At 33.5% G+C, this 22,297-nt stretch overlaps 2 protein-coding genes across 2 annotated transcripts in view; both read right to left on the bottom strand.

Annotated features, from left to right (window-relative positions):
* Window positions 1–22,297, bottom strand: part of LOC144422696 (uncharacterized) — a 486,406-nt gene that overhangs the window by 332,940 nt on the left and 131,169 nt on the right. The gene's annotated exons all lie outside the window — the stretch shown is intronic.
* LOC144422698 (uncharacterized) lies at window positions 11,621–20,805 on the bottom strand. Its single transcript, XM_078112425.1, has 5 exons — window positions 19,461–20,805; window positions 17,767–17,930; window positions 15,670–15,866; window positions 14,591–14,675; window positions 11,621–13,776 (listed from the first exon to the last, which is right to left on the bottom strand). The coding sequence occupies exons 1-5, from the start codon at window positions 20,767–20,769 to the stop codon at window positions 13,750–13,752; spliced, it is 1,782 nt and encodes a 593-aa protein (XP_077968551.1). The 5' UTR covers window positions 20,770–20,805; the 3' UTR covers window positions 11,621–13,749.

The following is a 22,297-nucleotide window of genomic DNA, read 5'->3' as shown; positions in this document are numbered from 1 at the left end:
GATACTTTTAACTATCGTTATCAAAATTATTTGCCAGAAATTATTTTCTAATAAATCGACTTGTAATTTATTGGATATCGTAACAATGACGGCTATAAATACCGTATTTCCAAGCTATTAAGTCCACATGGCAAATAGGACGATGTCTATTTTTAGCACTCAAAAAAGGGGTTTTTCCATATAGGCCTCCAATAGGACTGGTAGAAAAATTGTGTCCCTGTGATATGCGCTAATAATTTTATATGTTTAGAACCAGATCATGTTAGTTTGGTAGAATCATACTCACAGAATTAACTATTTTTAACAATTGAGCGGTAAATTTAAGTTGTAAAGCGGCAATCATTTTGGACAACCTATTAACCCGAATGTTGAAATAATTTTGGAATGTGATAAGTACTACACTGTACGTCCACGGGTTATTTCACAGCTGTGTTTTCCTGTCCCTGTCGTGTTCTGCTGAATCGGCAAAACGAAAGGGTCACAAATCACTTTCACTCGGTGGCCATGTTTCTCTTTAAAGTAACGATAACCGGCCTGCGATTAAATATCATGATTAGAAGACCCTAAGACCCAAATATAAGGTTACACAAATCATGCTTGAGAAGACTAATAAGCAGGCCACATAGAAATAAAATAAACATACTTTCTCAATTAGACACCCCCCCCCCCAAAAAAAAAAAAATCAGGCCGAAATATTGGGCATAGAAAAGCGGTATTTGTCAATTTTTCGACGTAATGGAAATGAATTTGTAAATTAAAAGCCTCGTTGACGAATGTCGGCAATGTCCACCCACGCAAACGTGCAAATGTGTCGCAACACTATGCGACGTACGGTCGCACAGAATATAAACAATCAAAGTGCCGATTCTAATTCATCGTCATTACAATACGTGAGACAGCGTAAAGAGTCGTTTGAAGATTCCCGTAAAACGAAACACCACGTTTACGGCGAAAAGTGGCTACTATTCGTAATTATTCGGAAATCAGCCGAAAAGGTATTCGAATACTATGATATTCGAATATATTCGAATATTCGATTCGTATTGGACAACCCTGGTGTCCATATATTTGAGCACAGATCTCTTGTTATTTAGTGTTTCATATTGAGCCTTCGGCCCAGTAAGCAATCTAGAGCCGGCCTCAAGAAAGTAGTTCCACACTGATTTAGAGCTTTGATTTTTGAGTTGAAGACTGAGATTCTGCACCTTGATTGATAAAATCAAAACGTATAGCAGAAATACTGTTTGGTATTCATAAAGTCACAGAAAATGCCTGTGATATAGAAGTTTAAAAGGCCAAGGTATGATAATACACAAATTCATATTTAGATTTACATTTACTGTGTCTAGTTGTATTTTCACTCATTTGTTTTTTTAGATATGATCCTCAAAGGTATGCTGTAATAAAAAAAATGGTTTAAATTTCGATGTTCGACTTAGTTCGATGCCTGATTACGGGGGTTCGCGTTGATTGTTTCGTGACTTGGGGGGTACGGGACATAAAATAGGTTGAGCACCCCTGGTCTAGTGGTTAAAGAGCTAGATTTAACTGTAGGATGACATGACAGATTCCACATCACAGGTTCAAACCCTGTGTCATGTCAAAGTGTGTAAAAGATTGGGTAGACAATGCCTTACAAGGGAAAATCTGCTTCTTTAAAAGAAAGTGCCGTTTTACATAACGAAAAATATCAGTATATGGCCTTGTTTGTACCTAATTTAATGTGTCAAATGTCTGCAGTTATGATGTAAAAAAAACACTACTAACATGGGTAACTTCAAATGTGCCAGGTCATGTGTTTATCCAATAACAGAGGCCTGGGTCAGAAACATCAGTTACTAAAAATATCATAAAATTCACCTATTTCAAATTATTTTATAGAATTTATAATGTATTCATACATGCGACTGACTATCGGAAAGCCAGGGCTTGAAATTTAGTTTCGTTTGCACCTCTTAATGCACTTCAATACAAAAAGTTTTTCAATATTTCAATATTTTTCGATTAATTAGCCAGCGTTGCGTATACTCTGGGCCAATTGTTAGCCAAATGAGAGTTTTATGAAAGATATTCCAGATTCACACTGTAAGACCTTTGTTTTTCAGTATTTATAGTATAATAAACCTTTATGATAAATCTTTATTTTTATTACCATTAACTGGTCTGGAACTGGCAGTGCCATAACCAGATGCCCCTCCAATGACAGAAGATCCTTCCTCATCATCCTTTGAAACTGGTAGAGCCAAAGGTTGCTCTGCCTTCGGCTTTTCTTCAGCTTTTAAAGATGCTCGTGAAAATATTTCATCGATAAGCAAATCATTGCATTTATCTGATATTTTCACTAAGGGTTCAATTCGAACTGTCTCTTTTAGGAATTCGAGAGATAAATCTCCAAGTTTCAGCAAGCTAAATAGATCTTGGAAGATTTTTCTTCTGTTTTTGACATCATGTTTCACCCATTTCATCATCCCCCCATATTTGATAGTCTCAGAAGAATACTTTGTTTCTGAAGATTTGAAAAGTCTCAGTATGTCATCCTTGCTGATATCAAGAAATTCCTTTTTCTTGCTAATTTGTTCAAAATTTGTCTCCAAGAATTGATTAATGGAATCCTTAACTGTTGTTTGTTCAGGAATTTGATTGGTTTCGGAGAGATTCTTCAAGATAAAGCAGTTGTCAATATCAAGGTTTGTCTCAAGTTTTTTGACATCAGAAAACAATGCAGTGAATACGGATTTCTCAGCTGTTTTATTGTTTTTAACAATGGGTTCTTTGAGGACAGTTTCCAGAAGAAATTTGAAGGGAAATTGCTCGATCTTGAAGAGTTCAGAAACATCTACGTTATCTTTTCCTTTTGCCCATGTTACCACAGCTTTCCATAATGTTTGGTAAGTCTGGTTACTTATGTAATGCAAGAGATCTGATTTGGTGATGAATGGAAACATCTCGGAAGAAATAACAGATTCAAAATTATCAATCACGACCTGTACGGCTTGTTGTTTTATATCCCGACGGTCATACATTTGGGCCAAGTTGATTACAGAGAGACAATTTATTGGAGAAATGTTAATTTCCAAGAATTGAAAACAAAGATTCGTTAATTCCTCCATTTGTAAAAGATTGGAAGCATGCAGGATATGCTGAATGTTTTCTATTTTCAAATCTGCCTTTCCTTTATACATGAACTCTACACATTGTGCGATCCCATTCTGATCGACATCCTTCATATTAACTTGACCGTCATGAACTTCCTTCAAGTTGCTTGAAAACATGGCTTCAAAGTATTCTGAAGAGGCTGCCAAGACAGTACGATGCACTCGGAATGATTTTTCACCGACGTTGATGTTGAAATCACAAAGAAACCCTTTCTCTTTGAACCTGTCATATGATGTCATGAGACGATCTGACTGTTTTGCTCTAGCCTGGTTCATTACTTGTGAATTCATCTTCATACTTTAACAAACTCTTATTTATAATATAAGCGTTAAACTAAGATCTGATAATAATAGTTTAGTGTTTATCAAGCATGGCTTGAATAAAAAAGTGTTTATCTATTGGAAGTTAGTTTTGACTTCGCTAGTTCAGATGGTTCCATAAAGCATAACTTGTTTACCATTTATGCTATTTATTTCATGGAACTAAAAACTAGTTCCATAAAGTCTTTCTTCGCTAGTGTGAATATATGCCAACAATAAGGCAGAGCTCAAAGTCAAATAGAAAATCTTAATATTTTGATAGTGACAAGTGACAACACATCCATAATAATATGAAAACCCTTCAATACTGCTTAAAGAATGTAAAATAATATAGCAAGATCCACATGGCTGAAATAATCACACAAATTTGCCAACTCCAATCAGTGCAAGAATTATATCACCACACAATAATTGTATATATCATAACAAAGCTTGTCCCCTAGAAACAATTTAGGAATGAAAGAATTTAGGTAAAATATACTAACTATAAATTAGCTACATTTTACAGCAGAGCAGAGTTTATGAATGTAAGGATTTTACAATAGAACACATACTTGGTTATGCCTTAAATGATGAGTATTTTGAACCTATACATTACCTCAGAATACAGCAACCTATATACTAAAGCATTCTGAAACTATTTGAATATGACTGTTTCACAAAGGAAACACATGCACGTTGCAGAACTAGCAAACTGGAATCACCTGGTGCTTACTTGTCAAAAGCCTGGTTGCCACAGTTGAAATAACTGCTGCCTATTCCATTCAGTGAATGTATACCCCAAATTATTAGACTATGGTAGCATTCTGTAATGAATCCTAAATCTTTAAATCCATTCTATATGGGAAAATAAAAATAGCAAAAACATAGTACTTTGGCTCATTCAAATAAAATTTACATTTTTGTAAATTATAACAGCAAACATAAAAATGTCCTCCTAAAAATTAAAAAAAAATGACTAAAACTACTACACATAATGAAATGACAATCACCAATGCCACTGTCAAAGATATCATAATCTAATAAATTAAAAAGAAAAACTCAAAACTAAATATATAGACAGAAGTTTATATGCTTACAACTCATACTCTACTAGCATGACACAAGTAGGCTAGAAGCATGGCGTATAGATATGGGTCCCTTACTTGAGGAAATTTATTGCAAAATGAATGCTGCATAATATACTTTATATTTTTTACAAATCTTACTTTATTTGAGACAAGTCAGCCACAAAGTATGGAACCTTGCCGTGAGATTTTGTTAAAAAAAAAATATTAAAATTATAAAGACTGTATTATAATACAAGTGCTTGTACAATAGTACAAGTACATAAACATTTTAACTAAAAATACAAACTTTAAATATAATGACACCACAATAGATTATACTCATACTTTTTATGGGGTAATCCAGATGTTTTTGTAATCCCCGTACTTTTGACTAGTCTGTGGAAAAAGTTGGACATGCAATGCCCGTATCTAGTCAGTGAGCCCAGTCATATCGTCTCATATTTTGTAGGAACATACGAATGCTGAGCACTTCAAAGTTAGAAGCTGTTAGTCTTCTCACCATTTTTAGCCAAAGAAAAAATGAAAGTATATGAATACTGTAGTTTTATTAAAAGGGGGTAATTGAACTTTTGAAAATTTGATTCACAGGTAACAATATAAAAATTTTGGGATTGAATGATATTGATCGTAACTAGAAATTTAATTTTTTTTATATTGAAAATGCCATAAATTTTGCCAAAATTTTGAACAGTTCATTAAGGGTTTGTATTTTATAATAAGTTTCTTTCTGTACTTTGTCCCTGATGTAACATAGCTGGTTGCCATAATCAGCAATGCAAACAAACCACTCTTTGTATAAGGCCACTTAGTATAAATTCTTGTTTGCTATTTTCTCGTGATAAGCATCACTGTTTGTTTTGTATTTTGTAATTGACTTTACTTTTAACAAAATGTAGTTTTTGTAAGATGCAAAGTTAGGTTATGAAATGGATGAATTCCGATCTAAACTTTAATTTTCAAGAAAATTTCCAAAAGTTGTATTTATGTATGTGATTAAAATTATTTTTGATTTATCATGATTTGTAATAATTAGTTCATTAATAATTATTAATAATCCTAAATGATTTTAGTAATATCACAAGACTAGGAGAAAAAACAATATATATATATATGTCACATTTTATGATATCACATTCTCATTCTAATTATAAACGTTTAAGTGGCAGAATTTAATTTCGCAGAAAGATCTCGATTTTTCTTGTAGTTACCCCCTTGCAATAAAAAGTGAATGAGCCACAAGAATTTTTGGGCAACAAAAATGGGCCACGAAAAAAAAAAGGTTGAGAACCACTGAGCTAGAATGAATTTGGATAGGGTTGGCATCACCTGAATTCAAAATTAATCTAGGAGAGTAACCTATTTTCAATCTTCATAAATAATCCATACGACGTCAAATTAATAAAATATATCCTATATTCATTGACAACATCTTTAAAAAGGACATTCAAAACTATATTATACTCAACAAAAAATTATTTTGCAAATCACAGAGCAATAAAGGTTTCACTTCAATTCTATATCATGATATAATATTATAATAAAGTATGCAGACATGGCCAATTATATAGTAGATTCATGTAATAAATTTATATGATCTTTTGTAATTTGGTGACTACCTAAACCTACTCTGCCACACCAGCCTACTTCAGTAAAGGAATGCTTGAACAGAGCTGTATATTTGGTGAAGGATAATTGCAGTGCTCAAAATGAATACAAAAATTTCAAGAGTCTAACCAATGTATCTAAAACTGTCTAGATCTTTGTGAGATTTGTGGTTAGTCTAGTGCAGTGGTTCCCAAACTGGGATACACTTCCATTTCAATGTAGGCAACTTAGTAAGGCCCCTAGAACAAAACTGTATATTTTGTAAAACAAAAATTGCAGTGCTCAAAATTAATCTAGAAATTCAACGAATTATTTATGTATATAAAACTGTCCAAAACGAGGATTGAATAATGAATCTGTTGGTACTAAATATATATAATGCACATAAACATAACAGCACATTTGTGCTTAGGAAAATGAGGCTGTCAACATCACAAAACAAGCCACCCAAAATATTTCTTATTAGCATTCTGAAACATATTGGGTATGTCTCAACGAATGCTGCTTAACACAATAGAATTCTAAAACCTATTTCTCTATAAACCAGAATGCTAATAAAGTTTTTTTCACAAATACACTGACTAATTGAATTTACTTAAAAGTACAAATATTAATATCCTACAAGGGAAACTATAACTGTAATTGATTATTGCCATATTCATTACCACAACATTATCTAAATGAATATTTGAAGCTATATATTCAACAAAAAAACGTTTGTAAACCACAGCAATAAAAGGCTTTATTAACATCCATTAAAATCCTAGATCATGGTAATAAAGTCTGCAGACAGATTCGTGGGTTTGGCGGCGTGGTGCATCATGCTAGGCGTTAGGAATGTGCACCGCACTTCTAATTACCCTGCATGGGGTTGCAGAATAATTATGCGTGAGAAGATTGTTGAAATCATCGCTGCCGCAGAGTGTTTCATTCAACCGCTAGTGAGTTACGTCTTCCTCAACCTCAACCATCAAGTGCATCTGGAATGAACAACTGACTAAGTACTAATCCTATACTTGACATGGACTGACAATTGGACGAGAGGCCAGGGTGCTGCATATGATTAGACTGTATTATCGGCTTTCTCTCTCCTAGAAAATTTTTGTAAGTCCTATTCTATCCCATTTATTAAAGTCAAAAGATATTTCATTAAATATAATTTGCAGACTACCCAAAACTAATCTACCACACTAGCCTTCTTACTTATACAGCATCTCAGTAGGTAGAATATCAGTGAGGAATCACTTGAACAGAACAGTAGGTTGTGATACAAAATTGCAGTGCTCAAAATGAATCATGAAACTTCAACTAGCTAAGTACAGTAAATAAAACTGCCCAAAGAAAAATTTAACATAAGATGTATTATCAAATAAGTATAAAATACTCACAAACAAATCTGTATTTGGAGTAATTGTGCTTAGATGAATGGGACTGATTAAAAACAACAAAAATGAAATTGTAAAAAGAAAGAACTGAATGATAAATGGAATTGAGGCATTATCTTCCATATACACATATATAGCAGCAAGTTTATGACTGGAACTATCAGTAAATTTTGGAATGCATGATAGCAACCATTGATGAAATGAATAAAAATAACATAATCTCTTTCCACAAAATATCAAGTATATTTATGAGCTTTCGTTAGATCATAGTCTAACTTCTTCAGATAAAACAAGATATGGCTGCAAATTATTAAGATCAGTAATTAGTTAAAAATTCTAAGATAAAAATCACAGAAATACATCATACATTGGTTGGTAATACAGTTCAATACACAATACCCTAGTACACCCCATTGATAAAATGAACAGAGAAAAAAACATGGAAGTAATTATAAAATTACTACTGCTACCTGGAAACATTAACAATTACCTAAATACAAAGCAGACACATGAATAATGAGAACAAAATAGAAATTGAGATCGTATTGAGTCAATTATAAGTGGTGGATGAAGGAAAAAAAAAATAAATATCATAAGGGTTTGTATGAAAAGATAAAAATGATGAATCGTGCCTTATGCAACTACAGTGGGCCACATACTTTTATAGGCCTTGTGCTTATTCTAGGACAAAAACTTAATTTTGTATAATTTGCTACATCAAGATTAAATATATCAATTTGTGGCAGATAATTATTTTAACTGGACCAGAACCAAATAGCAAACCATTGTCATTGGCATTGCATGACAGTTCGGAAGAATTCTATAATGATAAAGAAAACCTAAAATTTAGATGTTGATGATGGGACTTGTAGAACAATTATTATGATCAAGATGTTGAGTGAGATAATTAAAATTGCATGTTGGAGATATTTGTGATAATCCTGATGAGTCTTGTGGCCAATATAATAAACTCGCAAATTATATACTAGATTACCTGATGTACTAACATGACACCTAACAAAGCCATATCTATCAAAACAGAGTAAGGCATTGGCCTGTTATGAACTGAGCTCAAAATATTAGAAGGATGAAACCTGAAACCTTTCAGAAGCAACAAATCAATACTTACACAATCAAAAAAAAGACATCAAGCCATTATTAAAATTCTAAAGGTGATGATGTCGATTTTGGTAGGAAATAGAAGATTGAAAATTAAATTGTTATTAGTTAAATGTAATAGATCTTAGCTGCTTATCAATAGACAGAAACCTAATATTGTTTGATTTACTACAGCAGGATAAAATTGGCAAATTATAGGTCACAGTGAAAATTTTGTCTGTCTAGAGATCAAACCATGGCCATCACCTCTCAGAATGTAACATAACAAATTGATGCCCAGTTACCCTGAAAATTACATTCCGTCCCTATAAACCAATAAGTCACTTACACTCCAGTAACTTATATCTTTTTTTTTATAAAGTAAAATATGCCTATTCATCTGAAACATTTACCTAGTAGCATACTGACATCTTAGACAATTAATTGGGCGCATATACTCCGATATTGCAACTGTCTTACTATTTTCGAAAAATAAACTCCAAAGTTCTGTTCTATTGTTGTAATACTTCATGGAAATACAATGCTTCATGAACATTAGTTGAGATTTTTTATACTTCATAATTGTTTTCACACGTTTTTCATCCTAAATTGTCTTGCATAAGGAAATTAAAATGAATTTATCTGGTTTATTGTTAAATCTTTTTAATTGGTCCTATTTACTGCCTTCATGCCCAAAATAGTTCTTAAATATATTTTTAAAATAAAGAATGCAATATGTTCAGTTAGTAACTACTGACTAGAAGATTTAGGATGACTTGATGGTAACATTTAACTTTAATTTTGCTTTCACTGACTAAATTAAGGGTTAAAATGCTTTTGATAAATTAATGATGTCCATGGTCTTGATACCTGGTATCTATCGCCCCCTAATTAAGGTCGTCAGATAAAATCATATACACACTATTAAAAAAAGATATAAAATCCGTTTCAGAGATAAATTATTATAAGAACAATGTCAAATAATAAGATAAATGTTCTGGATATAATGGATGTACGTGGTTTGGAAAATGTTCTGAATAGAAATTCTCAAACTTGACTATGACTATGACTATAACTAACTATATATCTGATGGGTGGCGCTGTTGTGCGCGGGGGAAGTCCCCGTTCAAATATAACAATCAAGAAGACATCACTGAAAGCACTTCCTTCTCCTGCCTGGTACGTCATACGATGGAATCGCGCTAGTGATAAGTAAGTCACAATACCATAAAGAGTTTACAACACTTGGAAAACTCTCAAATATAATTGAAGAAGGACCTAACAATTTTACCTTACCAGGAACATCATGTTCTGTCAGTGATAAAAGATAGTATACTAAATTTACATAGGCTTCTTTCCCGGAGGCGAGGACCACGGTGTCTTGTCTGGTTACCAGTCCATGTCGAGTATGAGATTAGTTAATCGAATATTTCTTTCACATTCATGGACTTGATGGTTGAACTTCCCGATTTTTCAAAACTTCTGTGTATTCATTGTTTTGTTTTATGTTTTTTAGGGGAGAGGGAGGCGAAATCAAAATATACCTATAAAATAGACTAACTTAAGTGAAAGACGTAACACCACCCTGTGTTGGCAAGAATCCAGCAATCTTTTCCCATATAATTATCCCCACGGATTCGAACCGCGCAGAGTAATCAGATGTGTGGCGGAAAAGCGTACTCATATCGCTTAGAATGAGGCACCACACCGATGAGACGATAAACAGTTTTATTAATTTGAAAAACAACAGTTATGCATTACGGAATTGAAGGGTTGAATTTGGGGTAGCAATTTTGTGAATGTTTAATAAACTACACGTCCAAATACAGAGTTGAATTCTAAACCTTCTATCGCGAAGTCCATTTTGTCAGAAAGGGTGAAGATATATGCAATAGTTATGAATGTATGGGGTAACTGTTAAGGTGCTGAGTTTGCAACACTCTTGCTATTGCGCTGCTGACACTTGAAATTTTCTTTATTCGATTCTGTCAATGTGAAAGGAAAAGAGCCTTATTTGATTGCTACTAATTTTGAAACTAAATACTACATGCCTGAGGACTATACTGAAAATTATTCAATGACCAAACATAAACAGTATCATATCTGACAAGTTGTCAAGTCGGGCCATTTGCAAGACTTAAATCATTAAATTAGATGACTCAAATCTAGTATTGAATTATCTAATTTGACTTTCTCAACGGTCCAACTCAAGGCATATGGAAAGGTTAACCAGATTGCTATTTCCATATCCAACCTTCTATAAACTGGGCAAAATCTGAGGGCCAGCAGGTGGTTAGGTTATTGGTTAACTATCTTAAAAGAACATTGGTAAATTCCCAGGTGCCATTCTCACTCAATCCTAGCCCACCTGTAGACATGGAACAACAAGATGTGGTTACTGTAATGATAGAGAAAAACTAATACCTTGGATGTGGCGATGGCCTCGTGTCCAACGCGTTGGATTTAACTGTGTTGGTATTGAGATCACACATTTCGGGTTAGAGTTTCATGCCGTCATCCCCCACTTTACCCAGGGTGAAATGAATTGGATGGGCAATACCCAACCAGAGATATTCTGGTCATTTTAAATAAATATTAGCTTTTTACGAATTATTAGATATGAGTGGATAGTTGTACAAGGTCTTGTTCAGGGCAAAAGTTGTAAATAAGCATCGTACAAAGAAAAAAAATGAATTTAGATTGATTTTTTCTTATATTAAAAATATTTTTATTTGTGGAATTGACAAAACCAATCAATCTACCATTCCCAATACATTCTAAAATATTTTCGAATTTTAATTAAATTGATAATATACTTCACAAGTTAATGTGTATTCTAGTGAGTTTCTTCACAAATGTCTCCTTTTTTAATTATTGAAATGATGATAAACTCCCCCTCTATCACATTGACATGGTTTTCTTTCTCAGGTAATAAAATGACACACGTTGCAACTGATCTACAATCAGGTTTATGGATAATTGAAAAATCATTCTTACAATAAAATTATTACAATTGTTAAAGAGAGTGGATAAGGAGATTTTTCAGACAATTTGAAGCGCCATATTAATTGAACGTCCCAAAATGCTGTGCCACACACCAGTCCTAATTGTTCAAATCTAATTTCGTATGCATACTTATTACCCTCCTGCCATACCCACTTCACATGCTTACTCGGACCATTTTTTCCACATTGAATATCTACTGAAGCTCAGTAGAGTGGTAACTAGTGTTGCAAAATGAAAAAGGAGGGACAAGAGGAGGGACATTTATAAGGGACAAGAGTGGAACACGACATTTTTGAGACTTCGATATTAGTAAATAAACATTAAAAAAATTGAGTTTATAAAATTATTAGTAAAAAAGCCACAATATAATCATTTTTCTAATTTATCTTGTATATTTTTTTTTAGACAAAAGTCAATTTTTTTGGGTTGACTTAATATCTGACCTAATGACTTAATGACTTTAATTTTTAGAATGCTATCAAATATTCAATAGAATATACAGTGATCAGCAAACGTATACAAAATATATTTACGGAATGATAACTCAGTGGTGTTTTTGCTTCAGAAGTCTTGATAGTTTGTATGTACAGTATTGGCTTGATCGCATAAATTGTTATAAAAATATCAACACATTCGTTTATATAAAAATTGTTCGAGAACATATAAAATACACTTGAGCATGTAGCCAAATTAATTTTGAAGTGCAAGAGTATACAAAGTCACGTATTTTCAAAAATAATTTCGCTTGAACTCTTGATTTGTATATTGTCAGATGCTTTATATTAGGTAATCCCAAAGCATGTGAACCAAGATGGCGGACACCGGAACATAGTTGTGTACCAAGGCCATAATTTTATTCCAATTTTCCTAATTTTAGTATTACGAGTTCGGGGACTAGCCAAATGACTCCCGTAGTAATTGTACCTGAAATTATGGCCTAACCCTAACCTGGTACACATACTACGTTCTGGTGTCGGCCATCTTGGTCCACATACTTCGGTAGTATCTTATATTATACCGAACTTGGCTTGGTTGCATGATTATAAAAATACTATTGGATATTGATATATATACAGCGGTGGTTGGCAATTAGAAGCTCAGAATTGTATAGATCTATTTACAGCAGAAGCGGGGACCCTACGGAAAAATTATACAATATATCATAAAAGTAATATATTAAAATGCATAAGAAACAACATTGAAACTTAGATTAATAATATATTTAGTTGTGGATAGCAATTAGGACCCATGGTAAAAATATTTATACAGATAATCTATTCAGCGTAATTCATGAGCTCAATAACACAGGTTTGGGTTGGCCATTTTTTAAATCAAACCATACTTGATTAATTAATTTTTGTTAAAGTACGAACCAATGGGCATTCGGGTATAACACACAAATTGTCAGAACAATTTTCAGATATCTTGACTAACTTCAAAATGCCAGTTTATTTAGCACATCATAATTAATAAAGAATTAATGCGAATACCTAGCGTTTTGCTGATTGATTCCACCAAATTAAATATATTGGCAATACAATCATCCTATTAGCGTTGTGTTTGGACTCGACTATGTTGGCATGTCTGATTAAACAACCCAAGTTCAATCATATGCCCGCTACCTCACCCAGAGTGTTGTAGATTGTGGAAAAAACAGGAATATTTAGAGAATTATAAAAAAAATGCCTCAAAAATATTAAACTGTATGATAGCAGTCACTGATATCTAACAATATGTGAGGAGCAACTATTTATTTGAAAGGTTCAAAATCTTTTCTTTTCGCCTACTCAATCTAATAGACCATGGGAGAGGTGAGGGGGTGGAATTTAAACCTGCAATGTGTAATCAACGATGTCAGCGCAGTTAAGTCCTAAGCTTCAGCCGCCTAGGGCATTTTACTTATTTGTCAATTCGCCTTACACAAATGGCACGAATACAATTCTGAATATGAAACTTTGTTATTTGTAATATTTGATCAAGAACATAATTTGCACAATGGCTGCAATGGTAATATTGTTTTGGCATTTGATGTAGATTTAATGAAGCAATTTCAGTATCCTATGCAGGGAACAGTACAATCAGTGTTGTAGGAAATCTTTCTGGATCTCGTCAACTTCGGAACAACGGGAGGGGAATCTGAGAAGTGGAAGGAAATTTTTACTGGAAGAAAAAATATGTCGAAGTGAAAATATAATTTTGATAAGAGGCAATAAGAAACTAGAATTTATTAATCTATACACTGACTATAATACGGCAGCTTATTCAGACATAATCTGTTGAAGTCATGTTTTTGTTATATTTATTTATCTATCCAAGCTTGATATTTCCTACAAGCTACAGAGCTAATTTTTTGTCACTGGTAAAATTACAGTATCTATGAAAAATATTAGTCATTTACATATCATTGGATGCTTACACAAGGCCTTGTATGAAGGTAAAAACGTGGAATAAAAAACCATTTATTCCTATAATATTAATATCACCATATCCTACACACTGTTTTGTCATCACTTTAATAGTGAATTGTCAAAGAACCTACATGAATTCAAAAGAACTGGGTGGATGTAAAAGTGGGACCTTGAACCTATATTGTCAATGAAAACTGCCCAGCAGATAGAGTGTCTCATTGAAGATTGCGCTTTTGAATTTGCATTTTAAAAGCTCCAAAATCATGTTATTGTGACATCATATGTGACAGTAGAGCACTCTATGATGTATTTAGGGCTGGGCTTTTCAAATCGAATTATTAGAATCGGAGAAAATTTCATGTAAACAAGCAACTCTTTATCTACCTTCGATACCAATGCAAGTTCATTACTCAATTCAGTTTCAAGTGATGATTACCCAACTTGTTATTTCAAGAATTTGAGACTGTTCATAAGAATGCATGTTGAGGAAAGTGTTCACAGCAATATTTTGCCAGAGTGTCAAATGAATAGAATTATCTCACCGGTATTGAATAATCAAACTTGAATCCTTTCGCCTCCAATGCTTCTTTCAGTTTCATTGTATGGTTTGGATCAGGATATCCATTGCTGAAACAAAATATTTGACTCTCATTGAACATGTACATAGAAAAAGAATGGAAGTTTGGTAAATGATGGATCCTGACTTCAGAGTATTGCAGTACAGAACTTGCACCTAGGGAGTTGAAGAAAAAACTCTTGGTTGACAAACATTTAGGCGCTCCGGAAGTATTTGTACCAAGATGACGCACAACCTGAAAACTAACTTGGTACTTAATACTATGTCAGGTCGTGCACCATTTTGGTATGAATACTCCAAGAGCACCAACATTTAAATTTATCATAAGCGACCAATTTAGTTTCTGTTAAAAAGTCTGAAATTGCAACTTCTTAACAGGAACAAATTATGACTCTGACTTCCAAATAAATGTCAAAGTTCAACCTTTCTTGGGTTTTGTTCAGAATGAATTATAAGAAAACCATTGGTACTGAGAACCACAACCATAGTGCAGATGCCCAAAATACAACATTTTAGAATCATAATTTAGATTTCTTATCTATTTAATAAATACGAGTTGTGGTCATAATGGTTACGCGAATATGTCCGGAATTTTAGACCAGACCCTGGCAGTTAAAAAACATTAAGTCACTCTGAATTAAATAAATCGTTTTCATATAAAAATGAGCTTAGTTTTCCTTTGAGCAAGGTTGGTAAAATCCAAATAAATAAATTTGAATAATTTTTAGGAAAACTATTTTATCCAATATGTCTTTATGCTTCGAATGAAAATAAATCCCAAGGTAAATATGCGCAATAATTTAAATACCAGGGGTTGTGAATCCCATTTTTTATTATTTCCCATTAATGACGATACCAAATTTTAGATACCAAAATTTAGATACCAAATTTAGACGAATTTAGATACCAAAATAAGGAGTTTGAAGAATTTTGAATTGCTTCGTAGTGCAATACATAACAAACAACAATTTGTTTTATTCCTTCCTATTTTCTAACATTTTAGGAAGTAAATACCCATCAAACATAAAGAACACAAGTACTTACTTCTCAGGTCCTCCAGTTTTATTAGTCTTATGAGGAAACTCATTGTTCCAAACAATTTTTCCTCTTTTGTCACCAACTTTCTGAATCTTGAAAATCAATCCTGCATTGAATGCTTGTCTGAGTAAGTTGAGACATATGTTTCCATCATCAGTCCATGGCAAATATTCAGTGAATTCTTGTGCTTCATATGAAACCCCCTGAAGAAACAAACAAAACTAATCATCTCTCATACCTGGGGGTTTGTTAAACTGATATAAATATCAGAATATCTATGAAAGTTTAGCAGAAATTAGGAATTTTCTAACAAAATGCTTGGTGTTTCTAATAGATTAATTCAACCTGACAACCCAACAACTTAATTAAACATTGAAATCAGAAATTATAAGGAAGCCCGCTACATATTTAGCTTGTCGTGATTTTACTGCACCATTGAATCAAATTCTAAATTAAACATGGAAGAACTAAATTCTATGAACAAATTAAATATAAACATACCACAAGTTTAATATTACTCAAGTTTCAACAAGCATGATCTATATATGGCTATGTTATGATTTTACTGCACAAATGGCTTCTATATTCGAACTTTTTTCTCAATAACAAACCTTTCAAAGCTTTGCTTTCTATTAGAACTGAATTCAATCAGCAAACCAGTTTAAATTAATTATAGATGGACAAAGCATGAACCAGAGTCAACCCATATAAACATTATACAAAATACTGCCTGATTCTGTATATTTCTATGAGAAGCAATAACTCATGTGAGTGAATGCAAACATTCAGCAATACTTCTTTCAAGATTCTGGGCTGTGCAATGGCCCAACACAGTGGTTACCAAAGGGTGTGCCGCGGTGCACTAGTGTTACGTAACAATAGAGATGGACACTGCTTGCTGCAATTTCCCAAGCTGCACTTTATTTATCTGTTTATTGTTGAGTTTGTTTGGAGTTTCAAAATAAAATCAGGCAGAGAAAAGTTTACATTAGGCGTATATGTTTACAAACATGAAGTACACATTAATGATCACAATATTGAATTTTATTCAAATTTTTTCCATAAGCACGCTGTTAGTTTTTTTTCCTAATATTTCAGCGCCGCACAAACAAAAAGTTTTGGAACCGCTGTCCTAATGGTTGAAGTGTTGGACTGAACTAAGCTGACATCACATATTGAACATCTCGGTTCAAATCCATGCCAACCACCTCACCCAGGATGAAATAAATTGGATAGGAAATGCAGAACCAGAAAATTCGAAATAATAATATCTCCTTAAATATCATTAGATATCAGTGTCTGATAGCTTGAATTTCATTAAATATAAGATATGACAGAATTAACATATTTATCCTGGGGAGAGAAAAGCCGATATGACGACCTAATCAAGTGGCGAACCACAGCCTCTCATCCGGTTACCAGTCTATAACACGTAAGGGATTGTTTAGCCAGTTATTCGTTTTCGGAAGAATAGACTTGATGGTGGATGAGGCTGAAACAGACCAGTGGTTACGTGAATCACCCTACTAAATATCAGTGACTGCTTGTATAGGGCCTTGTTCAGAGCAAAAGACACGAATAAGCATCGCATAAAAAAGTAACATGACAGTACTATTATAAGGGATGCCTTTGCCATTATATCAAAATCACCATATTTGAAGCATTTATGAAATCAAAGGGTATGACAGAAAATTTTCTATTTTCCATCCACGTTTTTTCTTCACATCGTGTTGTATTTAGTAAATTTTGACATATATAATGATTTTGCTTCTTGATTGACAATAAGATATATATTTGTGACCCCTCAATGAATCAAGAAATGAAATTCAAGAAATTCACAATAACAATAATTGTACCAAAGAATTCTAGGCAAACTATCAGGTTATGGGCATCCCTAAATATTACTTTCAACAAATTGTAATTTTCCATTTATTGCACTGGTATTTGTTTCAGGAAATATATTTTAATTGATCGATGTTCAAATTTACTAATGTGCAATGGGGATTGATATTAAGAACAAAAACCTTATTGATTAGGAATCTTGATTCCAGTAAATCTGTAATTTATTTTCCAACCAACAGTTAAATTTGTTTCATAACTCACCTTCAGACTTCCAGCAGGAAATGAGTAGGTGATGACACAAGTCCCTTTTCCTTCATATCCTGGCAGTGATTCAGTGACATTACTTCTCATCCCCCCACCAGGTGGTTGTTGGTTGATGATTTTTAGACTAGAAGTAGTTTGACTTGACGACTGAGATTCTGCACCTGGGTAAAAATAAAATCAAAACTTGTAGCAAGAGTAATGTTTGTTCCTGTTTAAGCAAAAATGCTTGTGATTGAAGGGTTCAATGATATCTAAAAGGTACCATGGTATGTAAAAATTATATATTTAAAGAATGAAAATTATGGTATCTAGAAGTAATTAAGCTATTGTGTGGTTATTCGAGTTTTGGGCAATACCATGGTCTTTTTTAGGTAACGGCCAGCAAAGACGGACATAAATTCTGGCAGACCACCTATGTACAAACAAAAACTAAACATGTGTTATAAATTACACACGTTAGAAAATCTGTGTTAACAGTATTTTCAAAAACAAAGTTAATGCTATTTACTGCAAGATCTGCATCATGTTTGCTGGGGATTACCTATTCCCAATTTCGAGACATGTTCGACAGTGGTACATGTAACAGTTTCTTAGGTTCAGCCCATTTCTGTCGTTCGTTTTTCTGCTTGTTACTATTAAAAATCCAAACTCATCCAAAAAAATAAGTCCAACAATCCGTCCCTAACATGACAATCTCATCATTCGAATAACTTTCAAAAGCATAATTGCCACATTTGGGAGTTTAGTATGACAAAGTACGCAAACTGGACAAATTTCATTTCTTTGGCTCAAGGCTACATATCCATATTGCAAATACACAGTTTTGTTAGGTACTGTTGCGCAATTATTTAATAATTGCATCAATGATGTTTGTTTAGCCATATACAATATTATTACAAGTTGATATGTTAACTTGTCTCCGGATTTGTGGTAGTTAGATTATGGAAGTGCGATAATGGAGTCTGTTTTTGTGTCACTTTTCTGCGAACCAGTAGTAACCTTTCCGAGGACCGGCGATGGGCTGCGGCCCGGTGGGCGGTGGTTGCCGACCACTGGTCTAGTGGTTAAAGCGCAAGACTTAACTGTTGGCTCTACAGATCACACAACACAGATTCAAACCTCCATGCCCCACTCACAACCCAAGTGTGTAATAAATTGTGTAGGCAATGCCCTACAGGGAAAAATCTGGTTCTTTGTAAAATGAAGTGCCTATTTACATATCAATAGATATCAATGGCTGCAACTATATGGCCTTGTTTGTTAATTAACGCATTGAAGGAATTTCTGAGAAGTTGAGTTTATGGAAAAACAATACTGGCATAAGCAACTTCAAATATGCAGATTCATGAATTTATCCAGTAACAGAAGCCTGGGTCAGAGACATCAGTTGGACAAAATATCATAAAATTTACTTCATTTTATAGATTTTCAATTTAATCACACTTGGGAAATTTATTCACACATGGGATCGAAATTTAGTGTTTTACCTTTTGCACTTACTAATGCACTTGAACACAAAAAGGTCATCAATATAACCGTATATTTCGGTTAATAATCCGAGGTCAATTTTTGGAGAGTTTTGATAAGAGATATTCAAAAACCACAGTGGGAGACTCATGGAAACTGACAGGGAAGACTCGTTATCCCTGATTTTCTGTATTTAACATATGATAAACTTTTACTTTTACTACCGTTAGCTGGTCTGGAACTGGCAGAGCCATAACCCGATGCCCCTCCAATGGCGGAAGATCCTTCCTCATCATCCTCTGGAGAGCTTGATTCTGGTTGGACCAAGGGTTTCTCTGCTATTATTTTTTCTTCAGCTTTTGAAGATGCTCTAGTTATAAATTCATCCATCAGCAAATCATGGCACTTCTCTGATCTTTTAACCAAGGGTTCGAGTCGAACTGTCTCTTTAAGAAACTCAAGAGATAAGTTTGTGAGTTTAATGAAAATAAACAAGTCTTGGAAGATTTTTCTTCTGTTTTTGACATCATGTTTCACCCATTTCATCATCGCCTCATATTTGACAGCCTCAGAAGAATACTTTGTTTCTGAAGATTTGAAAAGTCTCAGTATGTCATCCTTGCTGATATCAAGAAATTCCTTTTTCTTGCTAATTTGTTCAAAATTTGTCTCCAAGAATCGAATAATGGAGTCTTTTACTGTCGTTTGTTTAGGAGTTTGATTGGTTTCGGAGAGATTCTTCAAGATAAAGCAGTTGTCAATATCAAGGTTTGTCTCAAGTTTTTTGACATCAGAAAACAATGCAGTTATTACGGATTTCTCAGCTGTTTTATTGTTTTTAACAATGGGTTCTCTGAGGACAGTATCCAGAAGAAATTTGAATGGAAATTGCTCGATGCTGACAAAATCAGAAACATCTGCTTTATGTTTTCCTCTTGCCCATGTTACCACAGCTTTCCATGATGTTTGGTAAGTCTCGTTTCTCATGTAACGCAAGAGGTCTGATTTGGTGACGAATGGAAACATCTCAGAAGAAATAACAGATTCAAAATTATCGACCACAACCTGTTCGGCTTGTTCTTTTATATCATGGCGATCATACATTTGAGCCAGGTTGATTACAGAGAGACAATTTATTGGAGAAATGTTAATTTCCAAGAATTGAAAACAAAGATTCGTTAATTCCTCCATTTGTAAAAGATTGGAAGCATGCAGGATATGCTGAATGTTTTCTATTTTCAAATCTGCCTTTCCTTTATACATGAACTCTATGCATTGTAGGATCCCATCCTGATCAACATCCTTCATATTAATGTGACCGTCATGAACTTTCTTCAAGTTGCTTGAAAACATGGCTTCAAAGTATTCTGAAGAGGCTGCCAAGACAGTACGATGCACTCGGAACGATTTTTCACCAACGTTGATGTTGAAATCGCAAAGAAACCCTTTCTCTTTGAACCTGTCATATGATGTCATGAGACGATCTGACTGTTTTGCTCTAGCCTGGTTTATTACTTGTGAATTCATCGTCATTCATTAACAGACTCTTACAATTTAAGTGTTAAACTAAGATCTGAAAATAATAGTTTAGTTTTTTATCAAGGATGAAATGCACAAAACACTCGTTTATCTATTAGAAGTTAGCTTCAACTTTACTAGTTCAGCTCACATACAACAACAAATTATTGTGGTAATAAGTTAATAAAAAGTAAAACAACAAGAGGTTTTAAAGCAGTTTATGTCACTTAATACACCATATCAAAAATGTGAAAAGGCCAGGCTATTATAAACTATTTTAGGAGTTTCAAGATTAACAAACCTCACTGATTTATATAGCATTCCAAGTGATTGGTGAAGTTTTATTTTAAAGTAATCTATGTGATTTTCCATAAGTTTTTCATCCAAGACAATTCTCAAATATTTTATAGTACTAACTAATCGTGCCAACTTCTAATTTGAAGTTTTCGTACCTTATTTTTTCATAGACCCAAAAGCCATAAATTTGTTTTTGGAAAGTTAAGCGACAATTTATTCAGTTTCAACCAATGTTCAATTTGCTTTATTTTCAAGTTATTCATAGTGTGTTGAAGATCTACAATACTTGAGGCCGTAATGCAGAGCTGTATCATCAGCGAATAGTGTGGTATCAAATGCGATGGAAGTAGGAAGGTCAATGAGGTAGACTAGAAAAAATATGGGGCCAAGAGTGCTACCCACAAGATGCATATTAATAATAAGATTTATGACCATTTGATGACGCTTTGTTAAATAAGATTTAATTAGATTAGGTGGTAATCCGCATATGCTGTAGTGGGACAATGTGTATTATAAAAACAAGGAAAAAAACATGAAAAAGGCATTTTATGGTGAAGGGTGACGCGAAAAAAATAATGTTGGTTATCAAGCAGCGACACCCATGGTAAAAGTCTAACTTTGATACATGTAGAATAGAAAGACGTCGAACAAATATATGTAATTGAAAAAATAAATGTCAAAAAAACAAAACCGATACAAAAAAAGAGACTCCAAGTACCGGTGAGGTAACCATGGGCAACAGCATAGCAGAATGAGAAAATTAGACTGAAAAACAAATCAGTAATTCTTGCTGCCTTCAGAAAAGCCAGGGATTGCACAAAGCATTTCGACCATTTCTTTTTTTCAAATGTTTTATTGTTTTTTTCTGTGTTATTGATAAAAGCATATTTTCCACCTATATAATAGAATTAGAAATAAAAATATTATGCCACATATACATATGTAAAACATGCATGAAAACCTTGAAAGAGGCAAATTGTCAAACTCAGGCTTATAAAGCCTTATGTGGCTTCAACTCCCAAATTATTGTTTGGGAAGGTTATACATAGGAAATATGGCAACCACTAATTTCTTAATACTATAAAAAATAAACTCTGGCATAGAATCAATATGTTTTTTCAAAACTAAGACTACTTTCATAGGTCGCCCTCTAATATAATTCTGGCTTATATACCACAATATGGCTACAACTTCCAAAGTGTAAATGGGAAAGGCTATGTTAAACTGGAAAATGTAGCAACCACTG

This window comes from Styela clava, chromosome 5 (assembly GCF_964204865.1).
Source record: "Styela clava chromosome 5, kaStyClav1.hap1.2, whole genome shotgun sequence".
NCBI lineage: Eukaryota > Metazoa > Chordata > Ascidiacea > Stolidobranchia > Styelidae > Styela > Styela clava.
The sequence above is the reverse complement of the archived record's forward strand: the minus strand, read 5'-3'. Positions and strand labels throughout refer to the sequence as shown.

Coding starts and splice junctions, on each gene's coding strand:
- LOC144422698 (XM_078112425.1), bottom strand. CDS start 20,769: ATGACGATGAATTCACAAGTAATAAACCAGGCTAGAGCAAAACAGTCA. Junction 17,931..19,460: donor CAGTTCCAGACCAGCTAACG/GTAGTAAAAGTA, acceptor ATTTTTACCCAG/GTGCAGAATCTCAGTCGTCA. Junction 15,867..17,766: donor TTCCTGCTGGAAGTCTGAAG/GTGAGTTATGAA, acceptor TTGTTTCTTCAG/GGGGTTTCATATGAAGCACA.